Source organism: Helianthus annuus, chromosome 8 (genome assembly GCF_002127325.2).
Source record: "Helianthus annuus cultivar XRQ/B chromosome 8, HanXRQr2.0-SUNRISE, whole genome shotgun sequence".
Lineage (NCBI taxonomy): Eukaryota > Viridiplantae > Streptophyta > Magnoliopsida > Asterales > Asteraceae > Helianthus > Helianthus annuus.
The window spans coordinates 7,227,468-7,238,055 of record NC_035440.2 but is presented as its reverse complement, the minus strand read 5'-3'; the positions used below and the strand labels follow the sequence as shown (position 1 = coordinate 7,238,055).

Genomic DNA, 10,588 nt, shown 5'->3' with positions numbered 1-10,588 from the left:
AGGAGGCGCTAGCAATGGCGTTTATTAAGTCCTCAACTTGCCCGATTATCGGTATGAACCAAAGTTTATTTTTTTAATTTAAATTTAAAAAGATTTATTTTTTATTTTTACTAATGCATTTTTTTTTAAATTTAGGGAACAACCAAACGGGTAGTAGTTTTTGGAGGGCGACAACGGAAAGATTTAACGGAATTATGGAGCAAGACCCGATGCGTGATCTCGATTCCGTCTCGGGCAAGTGGCGTAAAATGAGTAAGGCCATCAATACCTTTAGCGGGTATGGTAACCAAATTTACATTAATCCTCCTAGTGGGAGTAACGACGAGGACATTCTTAACCTTTCTTTGGCTAACTGGGACTCTAAAAATTCAACACCTTTCCCGCACCTCCGAGCATGGAACATTTTAAAGAAAGAAAACAAATGGAAGCCGGTTCCAAATAAGGTCGCAACCGCCAAATGGAGTAAAACTTCCGAGTCCGGAAGTTATAGTGCGGGAGGCTCCACCGCTCGTTGTCAAATCGACATAAACGATGACCCGGAATATGACGAGGATGTGTTGCCCGCTCACGTGTTACGCCCTAAATTGTACATGACAAAAGTCGCAGCGGAAACACGTACCATAAAATTTCTTTCTTTACAGACGTCTTGACATGATTGAAAGTCCATTTTAAAATGACTCTTTTACAATAAATTTATCCTTTGCCCTCATTTATGAAATGAAAACATAACTTATGTTTACTAAATTACATGATCAAGCATTCACGTACAATCTATCTTGTGACTCGATCTTCGACCGCTTACACCTCATGATGATGATCCGTGATTCCGTACATCCTGCATTCACCACATACATTCACATAGTTAGTACTTGGTGACATTATATATATAATCTAAGATTCTTAATTATATGATCCCATCGTGTTCTATCCTCATATACATCTCACTTGGTTATCTTTCTGAATTCGAGTATTTCATCTCGATGATTAAACTTCAATGAATCAACAATAATGTACCTGCATTTCATTTCATTCTCAAAGGCAACCCAGTTAGTATCGTTAATACCCGTGTATACTCACACCCTACATACATACATACATTCATACATACATACATACATACGTACATACATACATACATACCTACATACATACTTACATACATACATACATACACACTTATTACATGCCTTCACACAAACCTACATACGTGCATACCTTCGTGTATGGATCCCCTCGTGAGCTCATATTCATCTAAATGCATACATACGTTCTACCTACCTACACACTAACATACATACATAAATACACATCCGCATACATACATACGTTCCTACGCCTTCACATATATACATACTATCACGCATATCTTCATATATACCTAAATACGCATCTACATACACGTACAACATCTTGCATATCTCTTACATACTATTACGTTAATTTCATGAGACTTAAACTTTGATTTATAGTCCAAATTCATCTAAGGATCAATCAAAATCATGTTTGGAAAGTCCGCCTCAGCCCACGGATAATAAACCGAAGCCTACGATCCATAAATCAAGTTAACTAACAAATTTCAGTCTTTTGGACTTGGGGAGGTCGTCGGCGACGGCCCTAGGGCCCGTCGGCGACGGCCCGTAGTTTTTCCCGTAGCCAAAACCCCGTAGACAGGAAGATAACCCGTCGGAGAAAATCTGATTTTCCTTAACCCGTCGGCGACGGCCACCTTGCCCGTCGGCGACGGCCTCTCAAAAATGCATTTTTCCTGCAGATCCGTTTCATTGTCCGAACGCACTAAAACGCGCGTAACTTTCGAACCGTTTACCCGTTTAACCTCCCGTTTCTTCCTACATGTTTGTAAATTCATATTCTATCATATGAACTTAGAATCCCACATCCGGATTAAGGGAATTCTTATCTTACGCTCTATTGACTTATTGCCATCTCCTAATTATTTGACCCGTTATAGGTATTTGCGCATTAATTGATCTAAGACTAACAAAACCATACTTCCCACTTCCATACTTGCCCAAAACATTACACTAATCGTATAACTTGTTTCTAAACCACTTATTAAGATCGTTTGCCCAAAATACCCATCAAGGGCATTTTGGTCAACTTAATCCCATCCTTTACAACATAAGACTACGACACACATTTGACCTCAACCATCATGTTTAATTAATCAAAACACCATATCACCTAACCGAATATAAGAAGTGATTACAAAAATCACTTACCTCATGCATCCGTGTTCATATTCGTTTCCTCGCCACTTCTTGACCCGTTATCCATCCGTGCTTGATTCCGTCTCGACATGATTCCTATACTTCCATGTCATCGAAATCACATTCTTATTAGCATATTCATTTGTACATGTTGACTATCATATCATTAGTTGTTTCTAACAAGCATAACCCATATAGTCATATCCATATCCGTTTGCCCTCATGTAGTTCATCATGTCATTACATATAACGTGTATTGAGGTAACATGTAACGTATGACTTCCTAATATCTTACCTTCACAACAAGAAGTTAAATTATGCTTCTTGTTCGTAGTTGACTTCCAGAAAGTCAACAATTCATCTTATTTAACTTTCGACTTATCATTTTATACCCGTAGCATCATGATAGACTATACGGACGACACTATATACATTTTATCATACGATTGGTGTGCGTACCACCTTTTAAGCATAACACACAACTAATTCATGCACAATCTTCTAATTTCATACATAGTGCATCAGATCCTTCTACTAATCAACATGTAGTATTTAAAATCAAACATCAATAATATGAACATATTATCATTTTCATCATATCATCAAAACCCACTTCATGACTATTTTTCTAATCACTTACAAGTGATCTAATCTTAAGTTCTTCATAGTTTCTTCATGCTTTTGATATATGTACTACCTTGTAAGCATAGTGTACAACTAGTTCATGCATATCATTCTAATCTCATACACAATTCATCAATTTCTTCCTTCTAGTCCACACAAATCATACATGCATAACCATCAAACCTACAATTATCACATTTCTTCCAATCCTTCTAACAAGAATCCATCATACATAACATGATACATAAATTTTTGAACAAGAATTAGACCTAGATGAGATACCCATGCTATCATCTTCACCCCAACAATTGGGTTTCACCTTTAAACATCAAATTAAGTTAAATCATGCATAATTCATGTTCTATATGGTGATTTTAACACCTATACATGAACAATTTCGTACCAATTCACGGATTAAGACATAACCCACTTCATACAACTTCATAAATCTAAATTTTGAGACATACCTCATGATCCCCTTGAGTAGGTGATCCTTAATTCATGTTTGGTTGTGAATTTGAGCTTCATTTGACTCCTCAATTTGATGATTGTGTTAGAACTAGGGTTTGGTTCATGGGGAGTTCCCCCTGATCGTTCTAGAACACACGAAATGTGTGTGTGCTTGTGTGGGTGTGTTTGTTACTTAAGACATAACTTTCCCCCTTGTTCATCTTTGGTCCCTCAAGTTTGTTCCCTTGTTTGCTTTGTTAAACATTTTATTACATTCCATCTTTTAATAGTTTTAACCATACATCTAAGTAGGTTAATTAGCCTAGTTGTTTATTTCTTGAGGTACCATATCACAGCATTTTAACGAATATAAATATTCGGGTTTTGGGGTGTTACATCACGAGTCGGAACGTCCCACCGGAAGGGACCAAGCAAAAAAAGAGGCGGCCGGAAAGCGAAAAGAGGGCGGCTCGAGCCAAACGACTTCGGGGGCGGGTTCGAAAATGAACGAGTTGATATCCGAATTCCGTTCGTTCAAAGAGCTCGCGACCGAAAAATATAGTTACAAGAAAACTTTGTCGGCCAACTATGCTCGAGCGGAGGATTTTAGGATTATGAGGTTGGATCTCGACTCGGTTCCGGAGAATGAACGCGAGGTTTATCGGAGGATGAAAGAGGAGGTTAACAAAAAATGGACGTCGTAGGTTGTTTACTTTTTTAATCGTATCGTTATTTTTTTTTTCGTTTTTATGTTTACCGTTTCTAGGATTAGTAATTTTAATTTTTAGAAAATGTAATTTTTTTATGTTATGAAATGAATTTAATTATGTTGTTTTATGTTTTAATTTTATTTAATTTTTATGAAGTTTTTATTAAGTTAATAAAAAATAGAAAATTATAAAATAATTAGGTGAGATAGGCCCATCCTCCACCCCCCTCAAAATGCAAGGAGGCTCATCATCCATGGAATGCTAATGTGACGTCTACGTGGCGACCCATCCTCATGGGAATAGGGCTCTCCGTACCCTTTATTCTTATTTCTGGCACATGGGAATGTGGCTACCAATTATGACTATAACGTCAACCGTTAAAAACCAAGAAAGGAAAGCCGATCAAATAAGCTGAATCCTTGCCTATACCTTCACAACTCAATATATTCATATTCTTTATAATCTTAAAGAGGTAAGTCGGTGGAATTTCCGACCTACCCCCACAACTTTTGATCATTTGCGTTTTTTTTCCTCAATTTTGAGAATTTGTATTTCTTTTACCTTTTTACTATTAGTAAATTTTTATACTCCTTAACTTTAAAACATTGCAATTTTAAGCCCTAAATTGCTACTCCATTTTACAAGTTTTATGAGAACTTTTAAAATTTGCATTTTTATCTCCTTTGCTATTACTTCATTTTGCACATTTGCCTCTTCTTTCCTATACTTACAAGAAAAAAAAAACTATTTTTACATGTGTATTTTTATGTATGTGTCGTTAGAAACTCAAGTTTTTATACATTTTGAAGTTAACTTTTGTTGGAAAATTTATTTTGTGCGTTTACTCCTTTCATTCCTTTACTAGTTACCTTTATATGGTAATTGTTTTTTAAATATGTAAATTTTATATAACATTTAGAATATTATATCAACTGCAAAGTACAATTATTTAAAAAGAACATTCCAAAAACATGTAATGTCTAACTAAGACAATAGTACTCCAAAAGTCCAAAAACACCTACTTATAAAAGATAAACACATGCTTCCAAATTTCTTTTATCAAATCTATTAGGTTGTTTAATATTATATCTCAAAACATTTAAACGTCTCTTTATGAAAATATAAAGAATATTGGATTTTAATAATCTCAACTACTCGTTGTTGGCCGTTAACAGTCTCCACTTCAAAAATAACCACTCGTATCAGTGGTGAAACTTGAGATTTCCGAACCGGGGGGCGGAAGTCACCGAACCTAAAAATTTCTATAAAACCGGGGGGTCGAAAACGTATATACCAAAAAATTTCTATACGAAAACTACACATTTTCCACTACCGAGCGAAAATTTCGGGGGGTCGACCGCCCCCTCCCGCCCTACTTAAGTTGCGCCCATGACTGGCAGTCCCAACTATTAACATATTGGCCTACAATGGAACATGACTAACAGAATCTTAACCTCGTTAGTCTCCGCTCGCCGGCAAAACATTTTTGGCCAAAAAATGATTCATAAAGGTCTGATCTAAGGTTATAAAGAGGTTTGGAACGAAAAAGTTGAGTTTTCTTGCCAAAAATTTGAGTTTTCCAGCGAAAAATAAATTTTTTTGGCAACCTCAATAATTAGGAATTTTACTAGAAAAATGTTGGAAATATTGGAATCCAATACTCCAAAATATAAAATTAGAACCTGTAGTTTGTTTGATATTTAAATAGTGTATTAATTAACTTCGATAGAAATTTTATTATAAAGTCTATTGAACTTATTAAACTGTTATTTATTTATTTTGACAACTTAGGAATTAGAACATAACACAAAACTTTGTTTTTGAATATAAACTTTTTAAGTTTATGTTTAATAAAAGTCATGATTTGAAAACTGCAAGAATCGATATGTAATCTTAATTTTAATTATTAATAATGATTTAAAACCTAATAATAGCTGATATCCAATTTAGCATAATAACCTTAAAAATTTAGAGGTATCTCAAAAGAAAAAAAATTGGGATCAGGGGTATCCTTTATATAAATCCGAAAAAAAAAATTACACTAATGACTAACTAAACAGAGTTGAGAGGTATTTTTACACTATGGAGATGGAGTTGAAGAGTCGCCCTTGCTCTTAAGTGTATTATTGCTGAGATCGTGATTTGTATCAGATTTTTTTTACATGGCTTCGATTTATTTAAAATACACTATATTTTACATTTAAGTGATTTTATAAATACATTAATTCACCATAAAATATATTAATTTTAACTGTTTCATTTATTTTTTATTTTTTATTTTTTTGGAAGGTTTGTCAGAGATAACGAGTTAAGATGGTAAAAAAAATATTATTATTAGGATCATAAAGTTCAGTTTGAGTTGTGAGATGTGATTGCTTTGGATTTGGGCTTTAACTCTTTTAGGAACCGAAAGTTTGGCTGAATGGATGACTCGTTATTCGAATTGAGCCAGGCCCACAAAAAGTAAACGAGCCTGGGCCCTGGGGTTGTATCGGGCCTAGGGGATTTGCTATTTTTTTTTGTTTTTTTTTTAATTCGTATAAAAAATACTATTTATTGTTTTATATTTAAACTTAAAAATAAGTATCTTTTCATTTACTTTAATATAGTAAGAAATGTATTTTATGCATTAAGAGATTGTACTTGAGGTAAAAAATACTGAAATATCATTTCATTTAATATCATGATGTAACGGTGTGAGTCTCAATACTGCAATGAGTCAATGACAAGAAATAGAGGCCCTTTGAGGGGATGTCTATTCAAACTTGGGTAAGGGAAAATAGTTTAGCATTATTTTAATGTAAAGATGTAAATAGAAACCTTAAATACTAATACTGAGGAAAAATGTCTAGAGGCTAATATGAGATTTATGTCAACCACAAAGACGAAAACCATAATTAATTCAAAATAAAATTATGCAATAAAGTTATATAAAAAAGAAGAAGAATGAAAAACTACAATAATTTTGTTCTTTATATATTAAACTCATAAATAATAAGCTATTAAACTTAAACCTGAGTCTCTTAACTATGACTTAACTACATACACATCCTCCGAGTATCAAGATAAACAATACTGGTCCCTATAGTTTTGATTTCCCAATGTTGACAACTTTTTTAAAGAAAATTAGGGATGACAAAAGAAACTGAACCCAGTAACTATACCAAATATTTATAAAGGATATCCGTGTATGTGATTACTTTTACAAATTTCCGCAGGTTTGGGACAGATAATGAGATAATGTATGGTATTAACGAAAAACAAGTGTTTATGCGGTTCTTGTAATTCTAGAATCATTACATACAAGACCATTTTCAATACTTTAAGATAGTATTTAATCAAGGGTAAAATCGTCAAACACCTATACTTAATGAAAAAAAAGGGTCCAAAAAAGGGATAACAAACAATTATGAATCTTCCACCACATTTAGAGCTTAAATTTCTCTACTTAGAAAATTGAGAAAAGCCCTAGAGCTTTGAAGCAGCCTGGTTATCCAAAAACCACACAAGTTTCCCTACAGTTGGTTCAATCATCCTAGCTGGCAAAACCGGACACTCGGGTCCCACATCACCTATCGCCATCCGGGAAGCCTCCGCTTTCCCGCCACCTGTCACCACCACCACCACATTGGCGGCAGAGTTGATAACAGGCAGTGTGAAGGTGATTCTTTCGGGCGGAGGCTTAGGGGACGTGGTGATAAATGTCACCCATTCGTTCTTTTCTTCAAGAGCCGAATGATTCGGAAACAAAGATGCCACGTGCCCATCCGGACCCATCCCTAGAAGAATTAAGTCAAACTTCGGGCAGTCGCTGACCTCGGATACGTCGACCACACGGGTCCTGACTAGTTGCCTGATCACAAACTCGTATTCGTTTGCAGCTTCTTCTGCGGTTAGAGAATCATTGATGGAATGTACATGACTAGGTACAATAGGTAACTGCGAAAAAACACAACACGCGCGGATCAAACATTTTTCGCCCAATTATTCACATAGAAATAATTTAATAGTTTATTACATTTTATTATACTTCCAATAATAATCTTAATAAAACGATTTAGTAGGTTGTATCATGTATACCCCTTATAATTATGATTTCGATGACGTTTGACCCATTTGACCCCCTACCCTTTTAGCTAGTTTTTTACCCGTTGGATCTAAAATATAACCCGAAATGACCCCTTAATAAATAAAGGGGTCAAATAGGCCTCTGTTATATGAAGAGCCAAACAAAATACAAACGGATAAGGAACCAATGTAAACGAATATACCCTTAAATTGTTGGCTCAAATGAATATTAAAAAAAAAAAAAGGAAAGTGGGGAACTTTTTTGTCCCCCCTTCAATACCTATTAAACAATTAAAGGAATAATAATGTGACTAACAGCTGGAAATGTAATTAAGATCGAAATGGATAAGGCATACACAAGATCAGGGTTCTTCTTTATTATGCAAATTCCAACATAAATTTACAAACCTTTTATAACAAATGTGCAGAGTTTTAATAACAAATGTTTGTATTCATGTTAAAGAATCAAAAAAAAAAAAAAAAAAAAAAAAGACAGAAAAAACAAATCCATTTTCCACCATTTGTATGCTAAATATTAATCCATGTAGTCAAAGCATGCCTACGCGCCTAGGCGAGGCGAGGAAGGACCGCCTTGAATGCAACAAGGCACGAAAAGCGCCTGAACCCAGGATGAGCATTTGGTATCAGGTACCGGACAACTACTGTACTGGTAACGTACAGCACCGACCATTTTTGGTACTGGTACCGGTACCCATTTTTCCCATTTTCTGGGAACCGGTACCTGTATTTTGGTTGATTTACCGATACCGTACAATACTGATTATTTTTGGTACCGGTACTCACTTTTCCCATTTGTCGGTACTGGTACCATGCTAATCCCTACCTGAACCAACAAGAAAACTTGCCCGAACCGGCCAAAAACTAGTTTCAAACAGTCTTAACCAGCCAAAAACATGTCTAAAACAGCCAAAAATGGCATGTACCGAACGTGCACCTAGGTGAAAGGCTCGCCATTTGCGCCTTGAGCCGTTAACTACCTAGTATATAGTAACATAAATAAATAATGGGTAAAAGGTAAGTTACCTTGGACAAAAGATGATCTTTAGCAAGCTTATAGTTGCTATCAACATGGTTCTTGGCAACCACTCTTTCATCTGCCCAAAATATATACCATTTTGACCAGTCAACAGTCTTGTTATAAGGAGCTCCACATAGATTCCTGTTTTCACCTCAAATTACAATATTCAAAAGGGAAATTTTGACACATAAACACATGTTCAAACATGATTTTCTACCTCATCAAGCTGATGATGGAGCCACCCGACAACGCAATGGCGAAAAACCCGCGTTCTTTAACCGATGCCTCGGATAATTCGGCTATGTAATCAGCCAAATCTGTGCTGAGTTCATCCAAACTTTCATGAATTCTCACCTCCCCTCTGTTTTTGCTTGATCCCATATGAGCCATCTTCCTTAAACCCTGCTAATGTCTAAACCTTAAAAATAAAAAAATAATAAAATAATAAAAAAAAAATCAGAAACAAACAATACCTACATATGCAATGTGATAACTGATCAGGACATGCATTTTACAACTTGGATACAATCATAACCCAATTTTGCTAAATTTTCTTGAATATATATAATAGGAAAAAATCTCATTAAGAAAACTATGAAACCCAAATGAATGAACCTTATTTTGTCACGTGTTACACTTTTTCCGCTGGACATGTAACAGCTTGACACGTGTAACATGTACTAAAAAAACACTTTTTGTAAGAGGTCTGCAACATGTACTGAAAAATAACTTTTTGTAACAGATTCAATCACCACCCTTGATTGTTTTGAATGGTTGGTTGTGACTTGTGACGAGGTTTCTAGAGTTTCTGTAACTCACATGGGTTTTCTTTCTATCCATCCCGTATATATCAGGAAAGGAAACAAAAAAAATAAAAAAAAATCAAGAAAATATTGACAATATGGTCCATGGAATCCAAACAAGATAACCAAGAACAATTCTTCATTCCATGAATTAAAAAATAAAAATAAAAATAAAAAAATAACCAATCAAGGTTAACAAGTGAAACATGCTGCATTATAAACAAATCCCAGATCAAGATTATCTTGATCACCAGACATACATGAAGCTGCAATAAAATATTAGCATCATAATCTAGAGAGAGAAATAGAGGCTTACAAATAAGAAAGAAAGGTGGATGCGTGGCAGAAGATGATGAAGAAATTGATTAAAGTAGAAGATGAGTATGAATTTATATAAAGAAAATATAAGCTTTATTACATGTATAGACACAGACTGTTGACTCTGAACAAGTTGATACATATTTACTCATGGTATAAACATGTATAATATATTTATATCATCAGGATGTCATAATTTGGAAAAATTGAGACCAAGTTTGTCCTTGACTATAGCCTAGTGGCATCTTGCAGGTGGGATAAGACTTTAGAACCAATAGGTCTTGGGTTCGATTCTCACAAAAGAGTTTTTCTCATATTTATTGGGTTTCCTCCTGAATTTGTGTATAG

General features: G+C 34.8%; 1 protein-coding gene and 1 long non-coding RNA gene across 4 annotated transcripts; both read right to left on the bottom strand.

The window, feature by feature from the left end:
• Positions 1-599: 599 nt before the first annotated feature.
• Positions 600-3,688, bottom strand: LOC110870787. Its single transcript, XR_002553234.2, has 3 exons — positions 3,320-3,688; positions 2,241-2,324; positions 600-835 (listed from the first exon to the last, which is right to left on the bottom strand). It is a non-coding gene; the product is annotated as an uncharacterized LOC110870787 (long non-coding RNA).
• Positions 3,689-7,245: 3,557 nt separating this feature from the next.
• On the bottom strand, positions 7,246-10,383 carry LOC110871917 (probable 6-phosphogluconolactonase 2). Of its 3 annotated transcripts, none has more exons than XM_035976400.1 (4): positions 10,239-10,383; positions 9,337-9,537; positions 9,125-9,260; positions 7,246-7,951 (listed from the first exon to the last, which is right to left on the bottom strand). In XM_035976400.1, exons 2-4 carry the CDS (start codon positions 9,507-9,509, stop codon positions 7,481-7,483), a joined length of 780 nt encoding a protein of 259 aa, XP_035832293.1. In that variant the 5' UTR covers positions 9,510-9,537; positions 10,239-10,383; the 3' UTR covers positions 7,246-7,480. The 3 variants fall into 3 exon arrangements, with proteins under 3 accessions (XP_035832293.1, XP_035832292.1, XP_035832291.1); XM_035976399.1 differs by having other exon boundaries at positions 9,337-9,521; positions 10,239-10,382; XM_035976398.1 differs by having other exon boundaries at positions 9,337-9,524; positions 10,239-10,374.
• Between the last annotated feature and the right edge of the window lie 205 nt (positions 10,384-10,588).

Coding starts and splice junctions, on each gene's coding strand:
- LOC110871917 (XM_035976399.1), bottom strand. CDS start 10,382: ATGTATCAACTTGTTCAGAGTCAACAGTCTGTGTCTATACATGTAATA. Junction 9,522..10,238: donor TCCACCTTTCTTTCTTATTT/GTAAGCCTCTAT, acceptor AGACATTAGCAG/GGTTTAAGGAAGATGGCTCA. Junction 7,952..9,124: donor AAGATCATCTTTTGTCCAAG/GTAACTTACCTT, acceptor GTTTTTTCGCAG/TTACCTATTGTACCTAGTCA.